This window comes from Pseudocercospora fijiensis (assembly GCF_000340215.1).
Source record: "Pseudocercospora fijiensis CIRAD86 unplaced genomic scaffold MYCFIscaffold_10, whole genome shotgun sequence".
NCBI lineage: Eukaryota > Fungi > Ascomycota > Dothideomycetes > Mycosphaerellales > Mycosphaerellaceae > Pseudocercospora > Pseudocercospora fijiensis.
Window position 1 is genome coordinate 2157932 of NW_006921541.1, and position 18907 is coordinate 2176838.

General features: G+C 52.7%; 8 protein-coding genes across 8 annotated transcripts; 4 read left to right on the forward strand and 4 right to left on the reverse strand.

Annotated features, from left to right (window-relative positions):
- Positions 1-694: 694 nt before the first annotated feature.
- On the reverse strand, positions 695-3113 carry MYCFIDRAFT_87241 (uncharacterized protein; the record flags this gene model as incomplete). The annotated part of the gene is made up of 2 exons (XM_007933473.1): positions 695-1406; positions 1459-3113. 2 exons carry the CDS (start codon positions 3111-3113, stop codon positions 932-934), a joined length of 2130 nt encoding a protein of 709 aa, XP_007931664.1. The 3' UTR covers positions 695-931.
- A 44-nt stretch (positions 3114-3157) lies between these two features.
- On the forward strand, positions 3158-5041 carry MYCFIDRAFT_179388 (uncharacterized protein; the record flags this gene model as incomplete). The annotated part of the gene is made up of 7 exons (XM_007933474.1): positions 3158-3362; positions 3392-3403; positions 3430-3518; positions 3557-3580; positions 3607-3893; positions 3926-3948; positions 3978-5041. 7 exons carry the CDS (start codon positions 3158-3160, stop codon positions 5039-5041), a joined length of 1704 nt encoding a protein of 567 aa, XP_007931665.1.
- On the reverse strand, positions 5010-6556 carry MYCFIDRAFT_57428 (uncharacterized protein; the record flags this gene model as incomplete). The annotated part of the gene is made up of 2 exons (XM_007933127.1): positions 5010-6294; positions 6362-6556. 2 exons carry the CDS (start codon positions 6554-6556, stop codon positions 5095-5097), a joined length of 1395 nt encoding a protein of 464 aa, XP_007931318.1. The 3' UTR covers positions 5010-5094.
- A 399-nt stretch (positions 6557-6955) lies between these two features.
- Positions 6956-8094, forward strand: MYCFIDRAFT_168502 (uncharacterized protein; the record flags this gene model as incomplete). The annotated part of the gene is made up of 5 exons (XM_007933475.1): positions 6956-7023; positions 7076-7427; positions 7483-7700; positions 7792-7932; positions 8017-8094. Coding segments are annotated over exons 1-5 (852 nt in total), but the record flags the coding sequence as incomplete, so codon positions are not given.
- Positions 8095-9095: 1001 nt separating this feature from the next.
- MYCFIDRAFT_87245 (uncharacterized protein) lies at positions 9096-10597 on the forward strand. Its single transcript, XM_007933476.1, has 2 exons — positions 9096-10279; positions 10334-10597. The coding sequence occupies exons 1-2, from the start codon at positions 9393-9395 to the stop codon at positions 10461-10463; spliced, it is 1017 nt and encodes a 338-aa protein (XP_007931667.1). The 5' UTR covers positions 9096-9392; the 3' UTR covers positions 10464-10597.
- A 3775-nt stretch (positions 10598-14372) lies between these two features.
- On the reverse strand, positions 14373-15156 carry MYCFIDRAFT_212594 (uncharacterized protein). The gene has a single exon (XM_007933477.1). The coding sequence runs from the start codon at positions 15026-15028 to the stop codon at positions 14825-14827; it is 204 nt and encodes a 67-aa protein (XP_007931668.1). The 5' UTR covers positions 15029-15156; the 3' UTR covers positions 14373-14824.
- MYCFIDRAFT_184106 (uncharacterized protein) lies at positions 14662-14823 on the reverse strand (the record flags this gene model as incomplete). Its single annotated transcript, XM_007933478.1, has 1 exon — positions 14662-14823. The coding sequence occupies one exon, from the start codon at positions 14821-14823 to the stop codon at positions 14662-14664; it is 162 nt and encodes a 53-aa protein (XP_007931669.1).
- Positions 15157-17523: 2367 nt separating the features above from the next.
- On the forward strand, positions 17524-18601 carry MYCFIDRAFT_87246 (uncharacterized protein). Its single transcript, XM_007933479.1, has 4 exons — positions 17524-17883; positions 17940-18010; positions 18065-18189; positions 18252-18601. Exons 1-4 carry the CDS (start codon positions 17593-17595, stop codon positions 18398-18400), a joined length of 636 nt encoding a protein of 211 aa, XP_007931670.1. The 5' UTR covers positions 17524-17592; the 3' UTR covers positions 18401-18601.
- The last annotated feature ends 306 nt before the right edge of the window (positions 18602-18907 follow it).

Consider the following 18907-nt stretch of genomic DNA (forward strand, 5'->3'; position numbering starts at 1 on the left):
CGTCTCCTCCGCAGCCGAGCAGACATTCAACCGACCTGTCTTGTCTTGTGTTGCTTGGAAGACAATTGTAAGATTGACTTCTTCGATACGCAGCGCTAGAATGTCGGAAAGTTACCCATCATCATGCTGTTCGTTCCTCCGATGCGTCTTTGAAATGACTGCGCGAGGCGGTACATCTTCGTCTTCGTGATGACTTCTTCGTGATGACTGGAATTGAGGTCGTGGTGAAAGATCAGCCAGAGATTGCTTCCGGTCTATGCGTCGCAACTGCCCTGCGGACGTGGAGAGGGGAAATGAATGTCGAGAGGGGAAATGAATGGCGCGTACATGGAAAAGAGAATATCACAAGCAGTTCGAAACATCAGACAGAACGTTCAAATGGAATGAGCGCGAAATGGACTGTATTATATGATTGCGCGTGTCGCGACCACGGCCGACCTCGCAACCCAGCCGATGGCGAGATTGATCATTCTTGCCGGGAGAAATCTTGGCTCATTCACTTCCAACGCCGGCAGAAGGTTTATAGCTACTCGGATCAGACTCGCTACGCTGCGATGTGACACCGACGATGTGTTATACAGACATGTGGACAACAAGATAGGTCTTGGAGATGCCCGGGTGACTTCTGAAAATGCCAGGCGAACATGCAACCCAGCTCCGCTCTTCGGCTTGTCCTCGAGGCTTTCATGATTGTTCACCAACTTATTAATAGCAGCTGTCTATTCGTTGTCTTCTTACATCTTGGACCCGCATCACATCTGTAGACCGGTCCTCCCATTCGAATGCATTCACCGTAATTCCATCGGAAATAAATGCTGCCAACTCGGCCGTTCGAGCGCTCGATCCTAGCCGGAGAGCTGCTGCCTGTAATAAACACTCTGGAACATAAATATAAAAGCTGTAAGTATATTTCCTCAATTCATCTTCATCTTCAAGAAACCATCACATTCCGAATGCCTTCCTTGCGGTGGTGAGAGAAGAAATTTCGCAGACTCAACGTGCGACTTGCTTTGGAACCATGTGTGGTGGGCTTTGTAGAGATGCTAGTCGGAGAAATATCGTTCGACGAGACCCAAGTCTTGTCCGCCCTGTGTGGACTTGGACTGTTTTCCCGCAGGCTTGCTTGTGATGGCGTTAGGGGACCAACGTCTTTTGGAAAGAGGCTGTGATTCCGGGAGCCCGGTCGTGGCTGGTCTTTGCTATTTCTGACAGGATTGCTCGAAAGATCCTGTTCGAGATCAGGAGTAAGATCTTTATCATGATCAGAAGCAACATCTTCACTTTGTCGCTGCTTTTCTGATGCATGAGCGGAGTCGACTGGACGGGAAACAGAGCTGCGAGGAGCGTGATTTGTGATCGGAGGCGCGTTTTTGAGCCTTCGAGAGAGTCGTCTGGAGAAACTGCTACTGAAGATCATTAGTCTTTGGGTCTCTGCGCCCCAAAAACAACCATACTTACCCTAGTGTGGCTGACTCCTTTCTCCCGAGCCCAGCGAATTGCGTTTTTGTGTTCTTGGCATCACTGCTCACAGTAGTAGTGACAGTACTAGACCCGACCGGCTTTCTGGGTATTGTTCTGCGCTCCGATTCCTGGTTTGTCGGGTTTGCGCCGAAACTTCTTGAACGTCTGAAGCGTTTCTTTTCGGTAGCCGAAGTCATCATGCGAGCACCATCATGACTTTGCGATCTGTGGGGCTTCTTCGCTGGGAATCGGCCGGATTGACTGCCGTCTGGGGGATGGCTGCGCAGTCCGTCGGAATGACGCAGAAAATCTGCAAGATCTCTCATACTTCGTCTCTGGTGTGTGCGTTCATCTGGTGGCCGTGTGGCTGTCTGCGGTCGTAGTGGGCTGCCACGGCCATTGACATTACTCCTGGATCCCGGAGTCGGGATACGTTGCCGAGGTTGCTCATATCTGGTCTCGAAAGGCACGGGATGAGGCTTTGAATTCGCAGTCTGCGATGCGGCAGCACCTGTAGATGGCTCTTTCGGGAGAGGCTTGTCCAACCATGGTCCTGGCTTGCGATATACGGTTGAATTTTTCGCAGCAAACTTGGATCGCAGGGGCGACGAGGCGACTGACGACTTTGAAGGTTGTCGCATCGTAGGTGAGACTGTGTTGCTTTGCGGCTTGTTGCGTCGGCTTGCCGCAGCGGCGTGCTTCGAGATCTCACTAATTGTGGATTCTAGGGTAGCCAAACTGTGCCGCAAATTCTTGCTTTTTGTCTTCAGGTCCTTGAGATATTTGTCCCAGCCTTGCTCGTTTCCTCGCATTGCCGCAAATACTTCGGAGATATCAGAGTCACCGGTAGGCCAGCGACCTTCGATCTGGGTGAGATAGTAACTCAGTTCTTGTGTAGATCTGAGACCATTTTCGATGTCGAACACTGCTGCGTTCATAGCCTTTGCGGTTTTCTCGATAATCTTTTCAATCTTCTCATTGCCAGCCAGTAGCTCCGTCCGAAACTTCTTCTCGTCCAGCATGACTTCAAAGACATCCATGTGTTGCATGGGCAGTCTGAGATAGCGCACTCGTTCCTCAATATCTTTAATGGCCAAATCAAAGTCGTCCGACGTGCTCTCCAAAAAGCTGTCGACCTCGTTGACGTGACTTTGCAGTATACGGACCACCTCTTCGTTGGACTTGGCCTGTCCTTCCATTAACAGATGCAGCCCAAAGACGACCTGTGCCATGAGCTTTACGAATGGGTGGTATTTGGCGCCAGGCTTGTGCTTCCATCTTGTGCCAGCTCCTTCGAAGCGCTCCGCGTCGAGCAGTCTGCGACGTCTCATGTCAGCGTCGGGATGGGCGTCAGAACTGGAGTCCTGCGCGTTCTGCATCGATTCCACAATCGACTCCTCAAATGCTCCTTGAAATGATGGGACGGGGTGTTTGGGAGGCGCCATGACCACGGATTCGGATTCGTCGTCTTCATCGTCCGCGCCTTCTCCTTGAGCCGACAGAGAGTGAAACTCGTCTTCGCTGCTCTCGGTCGCATGCTGGGCTGCCATGCCTTGCGAGGTCCCAGCGCTTCTCGCGCCCAGAAAAGGAGGCGTTCCAACCTGACGCAGTGGTAGCAGTTCCTTCCTGACTCGCCGAAAGTGGATGGCCATGCAAGCTTTGCATATGGGCTGAAGCTTCGACGGGGCTCAGATGGATGCCGTATGGGGACGATGTCCTCGCTGGCACAAGTATGTCAACGACGAATGGGGTTCAGGCTAGCGGCGAGCTGGCGGAGGCAGACGGAGGCGGATGGGGTGATGGCATGGCGGAGGCGGAGGCGGAGGCGGAGGCAGATTACGGTGTCGCACACGAGCAGCAGCAAGCTGGAGGTGAGGAGGGGAGAGGAGCTACTGCGTGTCGTGTTTCACGATGTGCACATCATGGCAAGGATGGCAGCGCAGTGCCGTGCCGTGCAGTGCTGTGCAGCTGTGCTCGCTCGCTCGCTCGCTCAGCCGAGTCGGTCCTTCCGGAGCCATGAGCGTGCTAGCGAGCGCCCTCGAGCGCTGGGTGTGGAGGTCCAATTATTAATAAGGATCAGCAAGTGGTGGATGAGTGTTCGTCCAAAGGGCATCTTCTCGTTGTTAGAGGCATCGGCAAATCTAGACCGCACATGGGATGATCAAAGGTCAATCTCTCTGCCACGTTCTGAGCCGGCATCTTGGTCAGGAGATGTTCGTCCACCCTTGCAGATCGGAGAGTGCCAAGGCTCGCCGAGGGATTACTGGAGCGCAAAACACCCAACGCCGCATCACGTGTACATCGCGCTCCATCGCGGGCATTGACCCCGGGCCGAGCCAGCCTTTCCCTTTCCCTTTCGAAGCTCAGCGGAAGGCGAGAGCAAGGAGTCCGCGCGACACCACTCCATCGCTGCTGCCGCCGCCGCCGCCAAAGTGCGACGGTATTACGACAGGCCCTGTTTCAGTGCTGCTGCTGCTGCATGCTCTCGTAACTCGCGCGCGCACCTCGCCTCCGAGCGACTGATTTCGCCTCTGCAGCTCAACACGCACCGCTGAGCTCAGCCGCCTCTCACAACGCGCCGGCACGCGTCATGTCTAATCCAAACGTTGATCACCACTTTGAAGGTGACAGCAAGCTGCTGAACGCGACTTTCAATCCTCGCGCTGAAGTCCGGTCCGCCCTGCTTGCTCTGCAGAAGGAATTGGCGCGCATAGAGGGCCAGCCGGTGCAGGTCACCGCCGAAATCAAGTTCAACGTGTCAGGCCTGAACGCCAAGGAGCACGTCTATTCCGTCAATGTGACAGATGCGCACTTTGATGCTGCAGTCTTTGCCCGGAACAAGGCATCGGCCAGACGCTCAGGAAATGCATCGGCCAGCTCTCCGGGAAATCCAACATCACTGCGAAGCGCTCTCGAAGCCGAAGACGGCGCGGAGAGCAGACCCTTGAAACGTGTGCGCACAGATGGCGACGATGCTGCACTATCTGCCACTCTACGAAATGGCACTTTATCCGAAGAGGCTACGAGTCAGAAAGTCGACGAAGTCTTGAACATTATCAAAGGCTGGCGTGACGAGTGGAAAGCCCAAGGCGGCTGGCTCTTCGACACTCTCAACACAGTCAACAAAGGCGAGAAAGACATCCAGAACGCCATCGAGAAGAAGCTCGAGACTGTCCAAGATGTACTAGGACAATCTATAAACTCAGCCACTGCATCGACAATGTCCGAGCTGTCGAATATCACCAAATTATTGCCCTGGTTGGAACACTGTCGAAAGACCAATGCCGACAAGGTGCAAGCGCGTGAAGAGAAATGGCGCTCGAGCAGTGCCTCATTCCACGATCAAGCTCGGCGAGAAAGGGAGGAGGCCGAGAAGCGATTCGAGGAAAAGCTGGAGGCTCAACGGCGATTGTTGATCAAAGTCGCAGAGGCGAATGGAATTGACATTGATGAAGACGATCAGCGGAGCGACGTCTCACTTGGCGAGCAACTGACCGCAGAGCTCAACTCTGAGGCCTTGCGAGCCGAGCGTGACTCGAGAAATTTGGCAAGCCACGCACATATTACTATCGACGATTGACATGGCTGAAGCTGAAGTCATAACCAACATCCCTCAACATCCGCACACGGCGCTTACCAACCACGCCACCGAACCCATACATCTTCGACCCTTTCTGCATCGGCCTTGTCCGAATCAACCACAAGATACCAACCGAAGCTTACACCGGCTATGCAAGCGTGGTTTGGCCAGACAAGCAATTTCTCGCCCACCTTCACGTCTCGAAACTTGTCTCGGGAGCCCTCCCAGGTGAGCATACCGTGTTCTTGCGCAATTCTGCCCACGATCCACCCAGTCTTGTCAGCTTCCGGATCGTAGATCTGACCTGACTCCTGGGGCCAAGAAGTCACCACGCCCCAACCAGGGTAGCTCTTGCAAGCTTCTCGACCAAAGACGATACCACCTGCAGCAACGAGGGCTTCAGGCTTCTCGCCACGGTCGGTGTACACACTGGCCACTTCCGTCAATATTCGGAATCCAAGATCCTTGAAAGAAAGTAGACTCTTTTCAGGCTCATTAGCGGAGTGCTGGGGTCTCGCTCTCGTGGCTAGCTGCTGCATGTCCATAACCGGATAGACTCCCGCATGGAACTCGACTTCAAATGATTGTCCAATCTTGTCAATCGAATCTCGATACTGCTGTGCTCCCTCATCGTTCGACTCCAAAAGATTCTGAATGGCAGTCGTGGTTGGAGAAGCGCCAAGGGAAAGCACAACCTTTCCGGCCTGGGGGTCTTGACTGAATTCCGCACCGGCACTCTTCAAGAAGGACACTGCACCTTCTTGCAAGCCAAGCAGCTCCTCAGACATGGCCTTCAACGCCTCCTCGGGACTTGACACGCCATAGGAACTACCCATATGCGTGTACAGTCCCTTCAACGTCACTTTCTTGGCAGCCGCCAAAGCATAAGCAATATCAGCCAATTGCTTCGACTCTGCAGGCACGCCCTCTCGATGGTATCCCGTGTCAATGTTCACGAATACAGGGATCTTGCCTGGCCAGACGGCGTCCTCAATTGTCTCGAGCAATTTGACATGATCCGGATGATCAACAAAGAGGCCAACGGTCCCTGGTCCAAGAAGTCGCGTCACGATGGCCAATCGAGGTATCGCCGAAGGGCATACAGGAAGTCCATAGAGAATATTGACGTCCTTGCCAGCGTTCACGCATTCATGTAACCAAGGAACCAGACCCTCGACTTCTGCTATGGTGGAAGCAACGAGTTTCACCGACTTGCTTGTCTTTCCGACTTGCAGTTCTGTGAGCTCCGTCGTCTGCGAGAAATTTCATATTAGCACGTAGACAAAAGAAATTGTCTTTTCGAATCATGTGATCGATCACCTTGTGGGTCTTTACATGTGCACGAAATCCAACTTGCAACTTCTCTACCGTATCAAGCATCAATTTGCAGTTTCGTCTGATGACTGCTGCGTCTAGAATTGCTGCGGGTGCTTGAATGTCTTTGACATGTTTCCCGATGTAGTGGAGCTTCAGGGCGGATGGTGAGGGGGATGGGTAGAGGAATTGTGTCTCCATTGCTGCTCTTCGTCTGATTGCGATGCTAATATGATGATCTTTGACTTGCGGTGTTTGTATTCTTTGCGCGATATGGAGATGATTCGCATCACATTCATCACGAAACTTGTTGAAGAGACTAGCTTCGCCGTAGGGCGTGACGTTGGCCGCTCTTGCCGGTGGTCATTGGATGAAGACAATGCAGATTGTGCGTTAAGAGCTCTCCTTGCCGAAAATTGTATCTCACATTGTTATGGGGTAACTTTTTTAGGTAAGAGATTGTACATGTGAACTTGAAGTGGGATGTTTCCTGGTTGTTGTGACCCTCAGGCACGAATCCCACCAGTTTTGCGCCGACGAGGTCCGATTTCTGAACGCCGCCTTTCACGAAAAGTCAACCACGAGGCGCATCGGATTTGAGAGTGATGGCCGACACACATAAGCGAAAGGCGAACGACGCCGTCGGAGGCGCAGAGAAGAGGGTCAAGGTGCTTCTTGTTCCGGTCCACTCAATGAAACCGCGAGCTCATTTGAGAACAGAGCAAAAAGCAATGGCGAGTGCCAAAGAAAGGCGAGAATGGCTTCCAGCAGGCCAAGAACACGATACAGCCTGGCGATAGTGGCATTTGGGTCTCATGCGACAAAGGCAGAGAGAACAAGTGTATACACGAGGTCATGGACCTGTTCGGTGAATATGCAGAACGCCTCTACCCACAAGCTCAGCATGTCGCGGCCGACAATGAGACAGCCGAAGGAGGTGACGTCGCTGCGGAAAACAAGGACGACAGCATCACGGCCAATATCGAAGATGAAATCAAGGCCGAAGTTCGTGACATTAGGAAGCCTTCAACACCAGGGCTGTTCACGCCTATCATGTTGAACGTGCCATGCGGTCAGTATTGCGCTTGCGCAGGTGGAAATCTGAAGGGTCACTGACGGATTGGCAGTTGTCTTCTTCAAGACGAGCCATCCCGTGGAAGCAGTATCTTTCGTCAAGACAATTTGCGAAGATGCTCTCAAAGACAGTAGCCACAAGCGAACCAGGTTCGCAAAGCGACTGTCGCCGATGACACTTGTGGGCCGAGCAAGTACGGAAGGTCTTGACAAGGTGGCCGCTGAAGTTTTGAAACCGCACTTCCACCAAGAACCATTCAAAAAGCGAAAGGTCGGTCCTGATGCCCAACTGTGCGCCAAGACGTTGTAGACGGCAGCACGAGCATCCTCCTATGGCATGGCTGACACAGAATCGGGTATAGTTCGCTATTCGGCCAACCATACGCAATCATACCGCATTAACCCGGGACGCCGTGATCAAACAAGTTGCTTCGATCGTTGGCCCGGGGCACCAAGTCGATTTGAATCACTACGAGTTGCTGATCGTGGTGGAAGTATATCAAGTATGTGGTCGTGGCTTGCATTGAGTGACGGATGCATTTGGCAGGTCGGCGCTTTTGCAGCGCTATGGCTAATCATTTTCGCAGAACATTTGCGGTGTCAGTGTCCTCGATGACAGCTTCGAACGACTGAAACGCTACAATATATCCGAAATCTTCGAGCCGACTCCAAAGGGACAGGATGTCAAGAAGTGAAATTCCACGTACAGTGCTGCAACACACAGCCTCTTCGCGATACCTCCGAGCTCTGAGTTTGGTCAGCCACGGGTCGTCTCTCGCGAACCCGCATGCAGGCTTTACAGATGCCAGCCAAGAATACAGCGAGCGAGGACATCTCGCCTAGGGTTCCGCGATCCGGGGCTGTTGAAAGATCAAACGGGCTACTGCTGCATGTCGGGTCGGTCGGCTTCCATTCTCGCTTCATGCTGGACTTCAGGTTAATGAGATGACACGCTGCGCTGGAACAAAGGCCCATCCCGGCGGGCGCGTGGCAGCTCGGCATGACGCAGGAGCATTCCTCATCTCATGCATTGCCACAACCAACCACAACAACGGCCTCGTGGTGTGTGCGCTGAAGGCTGGATCTTGTGCAACACACCGGCCTCGTGGCCTCCCGATCTTTTGAAGTCCACATCTGCACGTCGCGTGGGCTCCCGGCTTTCCGACGAACCGTAAATCTAGGCCTGCCTACCACAGTGCGCCGACATGTTGCACCCGAAAAGCCATTGTGCTGTGTTCTCCGAATGCTGAACGTCACATCTCACAAAGTCGATGTTTGACAGGTATGGCCGTTGCAGTGTCGATGGGGCTCTCTGCGCGAAATTCTCGATTGCTTCTACAAGTTCCGCTCCGACTTTCAGCCAACCGCCACATCATGCGCTCCGCCACATCGGCACTAACGCCATTCCCGGCCTAGATAGACGAGTGCTGACGACCCTTCTCGCCTCTTCTCGAGTCTATTCTATGCCCGCGCATTCCTCTGCGCCTCGCAAACGACCATGGCACCCACAACAGGCGAAAGATGCGAAGGCTCCTGCTCCATGAGGGGCCTCGGCGTGCATCTGCTTGGATACTCTGGCCTGCGAGATGATTTTCGGCAAGCCATTTCGCTTCAATCGCTTCGTGGTTCTACCGTGCCGCCAGTGCACCGACCCGCAGTATGCCCACTGACATCTACACCCTACCCTGCTGGGACCACACACGGCGTCGACTAAGCGTGAAAGCCGCATCGTGAAGGAGTCTGACTTGAGTGGCTGTTCTATCTGAAATACTTTGCCTGCTTTGCATCCACGAATCCGGTCTTATTCGGTATGCCTGCGGCAATGGTCTGACGAGCTTTCCAACAGAGCAGCCACCCTGCCCGCTGACTTGGGAGCCCGGCAGTTGAACGGTGCAACCTGCATTCTCCATCCAAACCGCCTCAATACGCAGTCGTTCCGTGGACTCGTTAGCTTCCATACAAAATGACGGTCGCCGTCCAGGAGCCCATTCATCCTTCGAGCGTATTCAGACTCAAAATGACCACGAGATCGTCAACATCACCAGACCGAGCATCAGTCCAGCGAGTTGCAGCGCAAGCACTCCAGACAAAGGCAGTGACAGTAGAGAGATGCAATGGCGCCGTCTTTCGAACATTCAGGCTCCAATCTTCGTCCGATTTCTTTTACGTCCTACGATGTTGTCCCTCGACGAGTGTCAGGCTGCTTCATCATGAGGAGGACCGACTCCAGGCTGAAGCTCTGATTCTGCAAGCATTACGAGGCCGATCAGACCTTCTCGTTCCTCGATTAATCGAATACTCAAACACCTCAGCAGCGATCGGAAGTCTCTACTGCATCAGCGGGCCTTTCAGAGGTGCTGTACTTTCTGACGTTGAACCACGCATGTCGACACAAGCCCTATCGAGCACAGACAAGAGTCTGGGTCAATATGTGCGGAGGCTCACATATATCTCTGGATCGACATTCGGTGCCGTAAGGCCGAACAGCTCAAGCTCTGGAGCCTCACCATGGTCGAGATGCTTTGCAACGATGCTGGAGTCAGTGCTTTGGGATGCTGAAGATGCTCTTGTCAGTCTACCATATGACTTCGTTCGGGAACAAGTACGAAAACATCGATCCTCGCTCGACCTGATCACCCAGCCGAAGCTTTTCTTACTTGAGATGGTCAACGACAAGAACTTGCTCGTCGACACAAAATGCTGGACGATTTCCGGTGTCTTGGACTTTTCGACTGCCACCTGGGGCGACCCGTTCATGTCGGACTGCTTTTACAACCCATCTGTCGCCTTTGTGGAGGGTTTTGGTAAGCTGCCGAATTCGACGACCGATGAGCGAATACGTCAGTACCTGTAAGGGCTTTAAAACTTATGAAAACTATTACAAATTACTGACTTCGTTTGAAGGTATATCCTCTATCATTCTTTACTGGCGATAGTGCGACAATGCTACCGGCCTTCAGAAGACGGCGACGAGCTTGGAGCCCGGCGGAACCTCACCACCGCCTTGACACAATTATCAAGCATCGGCGGATGAACCAAGAAGGATGGTTGCCCAATACAAGCCAAGCATGAGCGTATGGCGCAACGAGCGAGCATGAATGAGCGGGCAGGGCGTTCTTGCGAGGATAAAACTTCGAACTCTGTGTTGCATATGAAACAAGATCCTTCACTTCAGCTCGAACTTCCGCATGGGCCTCAAGAGATGACGTCTCACCTCTTGCCATTCTCTCTGCGATCGATTTGCTCGGCCGAGATCTTTTCGCTGTAGCGACCTCGGCTGATGAGAGTCAAGATTCTGATTTGTTTGACTAGCAGTTCACGACTCCCCAGTCCGAACCAAAGCACGCGAAATAATCCGTACCGGGTTCCTGAAGTCTGCAACCCTGCCACGCCCAACTCTTAGTGGGAGATTGCTTGCCGGGATGTTGCTTGACGTAGGTACTGTGAGATTTATTTCCTTCGCTGTGCATACCGATTCTCCTTCCAAGGCCGCCATCTCGGCTCGAACACTTAGTACATCTTCAAGCATCTCTCAACAGCTTCCAAAGATTAGATCTCAACAAAAATTCTTCGTCATTCGTAGAATTGCTGATGTCCTGGCTGTTGTATATAAGATGCAGGAACACGACACCATGCTTGCACGTTACCAGACCTTCGGGCTCATTCACCAGCCTGGCAAATTGCTAATATTTGCTATGATGAACTCTACAAGGCTACCGCCGACCAGGTACGAGAAAAAAACTTCTTGGACACCACCGAGGCACAACAAACCGCATTCGCTCATCAAAGGGAAGAAGAAGACATGCGATTCAAAGAATTGTGATCTCGCGTCTACTATTCGACCTTCGCAATCGCGATGGATCATCTCGACTATCCACAAGACAGCCTACCTCTCGAAATCCAAATCCCACTCGTCGCGACAGAAAAATATTGCGACGCGGTCGCGTTCGACTCTTTCCCTTCCCAACGCGGCTATCGCTTTGCCCAAGGACGGATATCTTTGAAAGAAATCCTCCGGCATGGACCCGCTCGTGCGATCGCGTTTCTTCAAGAATGGATGTGGTTTGGCCCGCTGAAACTCGCGTTGGGGGATTCTTTTGTGTACAAGGATTTCGTGCGGCAGGATGCCACGACGGGGAGGAATGTGGTTTGTACGGTGCGGTTGAAGGAGTGGATGCTGGAGAAGAGGGAGCGCGTGGTGGATGGGACGGTGCCGGCGCTTTGTAGGAAGATGTTGGGGATTTGCGAGATTTTGGATCGTGCGGATGCGAGTCTGGCGGGTTCGGCGGGGTGGGCCAAGGATTGGGCGGCGGTGTGGTTGTCGATTCGCGTGTTGATTGAGACTTTGTTGGCGTTGGGGAGGAAGAGGAAGAGATCTCATCATCGGACGCGGATTGGTGCTCCTCCGAAAAATGCGGCTTCGTGGCAGTTGCTGGTGTCGACGATGCGGGAGAGGCCGGGATGGTGTGTGCATCAGATTGATAAATTTCGAGAGGTCATGTCTTTTACGGCGGTTGTCTATATTGGGAGTCTGAAGCGGTATCCGACGTCTTGGGTCGATCACGATCAGTGCCGGGGCGAGAAGAATTGTGTTGCGTTCAACATTGACAAGAGCACCTTCGACCATGTGCACGTAGAGCCAGGCTGCACGTGCTCGGCAATCGAAGCTCCGGTGGAGGAAATGCATGACATTGTGGGCACGGGTGGCATAGCATATGTTCAGTGCGCGCGTGCGACGAACGGAGAGCTGCGATTCACGTATCGAAGAGCCACGCCTTGTACGAGATATGTTGCTTTGTCACACTTGTGGGCAGACGGAATCGGCAATCCGCACAGGAACACCATATATCAATGCCAGCTCGAAAAGATCGTGGAAAGGGTCGCAGTGGCCGACGCAGCTATCTCGAAGATTCCGGTAGTGGACGGCGTGACGGGAGCGTTACCGGGGCATCATAGCCTTCGGCGTCGACTTTTGAAGGGGCAACCTTCGAAGCTGCCGAGCGGATATGTTGCCAACTTTTGGCTGGATGCACTCTGCGTGCCAGTGGTGTTACCAGAGCACGACTCGCGACGTATGCTGTCTTTGAGGCTGAAGGCGTTGTCGAACATCGCTCTGACATATGCCATGGCGACTGGCGTGTTGGCAATCGACCAAGAGCTGGAACATATCACACCTACCATGGACGAAGCGGAAGTGACAGCTCGAATCGCAGTTTCTGGCATCAACACACGATGCTGGACCTACCACGAGGCCACCTTCGGGAGGTTGATATCATACTGGTGCGGTCATGGTCCAATAACTATTGCGCCATGGACCACAATGCCCTCACCAAAGCGGCATAAACGGCTTGACCTCATACCAGCCAGAGATACCTCAGACAAGGCTCTACGACTGGCGCGCAATTGGTATCCCCTTCTCGACACTCCTTGTTCGGCGACCTTGGGCAAGGAGGCGAAATTGATCGAGCCCGACGAATCCGGTGGGGCGCGCAACAAATCTTCAAGGCTGACGCAAGGCGGCAAGCTGCGAATATTCCTGTCGGAGTCCATTAATCTAAGTCGAAACCCAGCTCGCAACGGATACCGACTGACAGGCAGGAATTGGTCAAAAGATGCTATCAGAGGTCGCCTTTACAACAATCGGGCCGTTCGATTCGGATACGTCTGGAACGCTTTACGTGCGCGAAGCAGTACAAACACCGAGGATACTGTCATCGCCCTAGCCAATCTGCTCGATCTGGACGCTCTCGATATCGTGGCGATGCGTCCGGAGCAGCGCATGAAAGCCATATTGAGAGCATATCGATGCTTTCCCGCCGACTTGTTGTTCGCAAATGGTCTCGATCGACTTAGTGATGAGGATGGCCCCAGTTGGGTCCCTGCGCATCCTCTTGGGTCGGAATCTTTGACTTTTCGCGAGTGGAGAGGCATCAAGTTCAACTCCCGTGCAGAGCGCGTATCGTCGCCAGGTCTCGCATACAATGCCGTTGAGATCACGCCGGATGGGGTCTTGTTGAAGCATTTTACCATTACCGTGGAGCCGAAGAAACAACCCAAAAAGGCAAAGACTTTCCACGTCGGTAAAGACGTGCCCATCGCGCTGGACTCTAGCGACGGCAAGCCTCCGAAAACTTTTACCGTTCCCTGGAAGGTTGTAAAGCTCAATGGACCACTTGTAGCTTCTGGCTACTTCCACTTGAATGGTAAGGACATCTGGGGCAAGCCTGACGATGCTTTTTATCATTTCAAGCTCGAGCGTAATGAAGCCGCAACCTCACAGCCTGGCTCGGCTGGGAATATTCTCTTGATCTTGAACTATCCCAGAGGTGCGGAGGCTGAACACAAAAGCACTTGTAATGGTTGCGCGGTCATTCGAATTGGCATGAAGGATAAAACCGCAAGATCGAACTACGCATGTCCGTTATTGTGGTATCGGGTACCAGATTCGTATGCGAAGCAGTCCGGGAATCTTTTCGAGGCAGAGGTGCAGGAGGAATTGGATGTGCTTATTTGCTCTGGTAAGTTACTGCTCCCAACCCTACAGTGTTCCGACTCGACTGACAGTTTGCAGATGTTGCCCGATGGCCTCGCACGCGGCTCAGACCAAATGTCTTTGACAAGGAACCACGAGAGGAGAACGTTGCGATCTATGGCCTGGTATACGCCGCACCCTTCGGTGCCGCCCTTGGAGTCGGTCTGGCCATGGCCGATCAGTATAACCAGCTTGTCCCAAATTCTGCCTCAAGGACTATCGTATCTCTGGCCATCTCCTTCCACGCCGCCGCACTTCTATCCGCATGCCTTCAATTCCTACTACATTGCTTCCGCCTAGCTCGACACTGGCTCGTCCTTCTAGAATACCAGTCGCGCGAGGACCGAGAGCTCCCTTGGTGGGCCGTTCTGCAAGAGGCTTCCCCCGACGCAGACTCCGTCCTGGCTTTTGGCAGCGGAAAATCTGCGTGGTACTTTATTTCCGTCATCATTTCGATTTTTCGGGGTTTTGATGCGCTGTGGCGTTTGTGTGGAGCCTCGACCGCGCATACGGATTTTGAGCCTGAGATTGAACTCCGTGAGATTCGGCCGGGTGTTTGGAGTAAGAATCGGAATCATAGTACTGTGGTGATTTCACCGCCGCTGCCGACGCCGGTGGTTAGAGTTATCCCGGATCAGGAGGAAGCTGCGCCTTCACCGTCGCGATGATTTTTGGTGCGCGTATCAAGTCACTGTGGCTGCTAGTACACTCGTTCCCTGCCTGGAGCATGATTTTTGCCAAGGAGGAACACTTTCGGATCGACCTGTGTTGCAATCGGCAACCCATCACAGAGAATTTTTCGCGTTGACGAGACCACGTTCCGGACACTGGTGTCGAAGGAAGTTACACTGAACGAGGCCATTTCAGTGGCTACAAATTTCTGTGCCGAATTGCACGGTTCCTAGATGGACAGGAGGCCTTTGGAGGCAAGAAGAATACCGAAAAGTGGCGCAACGTCGATGTCGTTCTGGGGGGGTCAAGGCTTCTCGGCCGTTGGTATTCGTGCAGCGCTGTACCAGGTGCTGGAAGTCGTACGGAGGCATAGCATCGCCTAAAATCGAATGCATTTGAGTTGGAATTCGGATTATCTACTACAGTACCTGGTCAAGGTCAGTCATAATATTCGTCCGATAGATGTAGATGTCTCTTACATTGTATATACATGTGCAAGCAGAAACACTCCCGTCGTTGGTCTAGATGTTGTTATTCCCTATGTGTTGCCTGAATTGGAATGCTCGCCCGCATCTTCGAGGAGGATGTGCATAGTCTACGGTGTCGAACCGTGAGCTGATCTGGAAGTCTGGAACATAACCAGTACTGGCTTTGATCACAGCGGGGATCATCTGCCAGACTTGGCGACCTCGTCTTCACTGGTACGATACGAATCACGATGCCGCTGGTAACTTTTACAGCATTCACTTTCTTCTTAGCGCATCGAGTTCTCCTGTAGCATGGCAGGATGTGAGGCTTGTGAGCACTCCTTTCAACTTTGCAGCAAGGAGGAAATTAGAGGGCGTAATATTACGATAAGCGTGGTCAAAAGCAAGACATCCGAAGCGTATACAAGCCAAATAAGTGTCTCGGCGCCGAGTACATGCAGCATACTATAAGGTACCAAGATGTAGGAAGAAGGATCGTGGATCCGACGAGGCCGGCCGGCATGGTCCTTTTGATTCCGCAGTCGGTGGAAGGGGGTTGAACCATTCTATGGCAGACGCTCGAAGATGGGACGATGCTATGTGGCCTTTGGGTAGTGTTGTGGGTTTACAGCCCCTGAGAAATGGAGGTTGTGTACATCGTATATTATACTGGTGTACACCCATGGATACACATCGGGTATACCCGAATACCAGGATATCCGAGCAATATTAAGCAGCTTGGCGGGTTGTGGGCGGGATATAAAGTACCGTACAGGCAGGTACTGCCTGAGGTGGCCGAGCGAAGCGATAGCTGAGCGGAATAACAGTCCTGAAGTTGGGAGTGCCTGCTGGTTTGCCTCTTGCCTGCCTGCCTGCCTCCTGCCCTCCTGCCTGCCTTCCTGCCCTCTGTACCGGCCCCCGGCTGCTGTTAGGCACTCAACAGATTCATCAGGCCAATACTTCCTTTTGATTTCTTCCAATCAGAGGCCTGGCTGGATTTGTATGAGCGCATCTTCAAATTGAACCCCCGGCGAATACCTCGCACGTGATTCTACCAACTTCTGACTGTTATTCCGCTCAGCTCGTAAACAGACAACACCTCCGCATCCTCGTCGCAAGCTCCTCGAATGCTCCGGCTTATGCCTGTTTACATCGCTTCGCTCGGATCAGCGTATCCGATAACTCCGCCTTGTGTATACACAACGAGCTCGCCTAAAAGGGTCGTATACATAGTGTATTACAGAGCGTGTACACCATCCACAGGTTGGTGGACCCCATCACTACCTTTGGGTTGCGACGGTCCCCTTTTTCCCCCAATCTCCACAAAGTCTAAAAAAAATCCAAACAAGCTTATTGTGAGAGACTAAAGCTAATGCCAAGATCTTGGCAAGAAAAGGGGAGGTTCTTCCATCCAGCCTTCGCCGCTCCTTTCACCCAAGCCACACTTGTAAAGACAGCCAAACAGCTACCGACGTGAAACTCTCACCAGTCAAGACGCATCGGAGCGCTCGACGAGGTCTAGCGTCAGGAACAACCGCCTTGGCCTTATTCATGCGATGCGAAGCGAAGCTCGTGTTCGGTCTAGCACTCTGCACTTCTCCAGACTCACCATCTCCACAATCGATGACAGTTGCTTGGCATCTGCTAAATGAGGACGAATGAGCCGATCAGATCTGCAATAAGCGAGTCCCGCAGTTCTGCTTGCCCTGTGCTATCTCCGCCCGTATGGAAGGACGGGAGACATGGAAACCTAAAGTCCACGAGACATGTTGAGAGACAGGCACAGCCTCGCAACGTCGACCATCTTACTGCAAGCGATGTGTTGTGGAGGCAAAATAGAGTCATACAGCCTTGGCCTATTACTCTCTGATCCGATTATGCTTCGTCCTCAATTTCCCAAAACGCCATTGTTCGATCTGCCACGTGCGGCCTACCACTGTAATGGAAGCCACGCTAGTGCCTCCTGTCCAACTGGGCTTGAAGCATATCTGGTTCGGCGTCATCGGATTGGCCATGCCTCTGGCTCGTGGTCTGACCAGGAACAGTGCTCATGTCTGCGCAATAGCCAAGCGACCACCCGTCCGGCAAATGCTTTGCCTCCGCCCTTTGGGCTCACCAGTCAGAAGTCTGGCCATACTCGGGATCAAGCCATCAATACGAGGCAGGCCGCGGCTGGCAACTTCCACGTCCCTTCACTGGAGGTCGGTGTTCCGCGCCTACCAAACAAAGTCGTGACTCCCGTTGTGGCATGGGCACGCCTCGCTCTACGCCAACATCAACGTGAGAGCCGTCCATCGGCTACTAAGAGGGACGAGAACTTGTGGGAGCAACAGCAACAAACGGCCGACCAGGCTACAGGATTTCTGTATAAGTATGGCCTCTAGTTCCCATCTCGACAGCCTTTTCTTCTCATCCACCATCATCCACTTTCACCAACTAGCACACTCTTCTTTTTATTCCCCACATTCGTTACGCAACCACAATCTTTTCAAATGAAGTTCACTCTCTTCGCTACTGCCGCCTTCGTGGCTGGCGCCATTGCTGTACCAACTTCCCCGTCTTCTTACAATAGCGATCCCTGCGACGGCCTGTCCAAGGCGTACAAGGAGTGCAAGGCCATTCAGGACCACGACTACGACCTTTGGCAGGCGGCCATCAAGTACGAGGCTCTCCAAAAGTCCCAGTACGAATCCTGCAAAAAGCTTGAGGCCAAGTACGAGGCAGACTACAAGACCTGCAGCGCGAAAAAGGCAGACGCAAAGAAGGCATACGATGCCGCCAAGGTAGGGAACCATTTTAGTCAGTTTCCTCGTACTGCCCATGGCTAACAACCTCACAGAAGGATGAGGATGCTGCTGCCAAGGAGTACAACTCGTGCGAATCGAAATCCAAGCCAGAGTACAAGAAGAAGTGAGCAAATTCCACCCTCGAATTGCAGCATTGTTACTGACGCCATTGTTACAGGTGGGACGACGCCAAGAAGGCATCAAAGAAGGCCTACAACGACTGGAACAACTGCTGTGAGGATCCTGAGAAGAAGTACGAGGATCAGGTCCAGAAGTGCAAGAAGGAAGGAACGGAGTGGAAGGGTAAGCCCATTACATCCCACAAACCTTTCCACCGAAGCACAAAATCTAATTCTCTCTCACAGCTGCCTGGGAAAAGAACGCCGCCGCCGAGGCCGAACTCCACAAGCAGGAAGGCATCTGCAACTGGAAGCGTGATCAGGTGAACGACTGTGAGAAGAAGAACCAGGACCCAAAGCAGCCTTCCGGCTACAACAAGCCAAAGGGTTACTAGAGAAGAAGAAAGAAACTCTCCCCTGCTTCTTGTTATGACCAACCACCACCCTGCCCTGCCACTGAGCAGAACTTCTAGTTTTGATGGGAAGGTTCTGGGAACAGAGGACTTCCTGATTTGTGTATGTAATGGCTAATCGGCATGAGAGGCTGTGTTATGATATCTAGTGTTTGAAAATCGAATCGAATCGTCGGAACAGAGTGGATTTTTTCGATTACTGCTATTCGTATAATAGTGCAAACTTCATCTGAAAATCCGGGTCTGTGTAGGTGTAGAGAAGGAGATGAATCGTCGAAGGTGAAATCCTGCAAGAACTATTCACTTCCTAGCAAAGCCTCCTCCTACCCTTGCGACGCTTCGACTTCGCTCTCACTACCTATATGGGCATTGAAGATGAATTTACGGTTGATTCGAATCATGCAAAGTAATAGAATGCCTGCAGTAATTCTAACCGTCGTGATGAATCGACCGAGAAAAATCATCCCTTGAATTTCTTAGAGTTGTTCC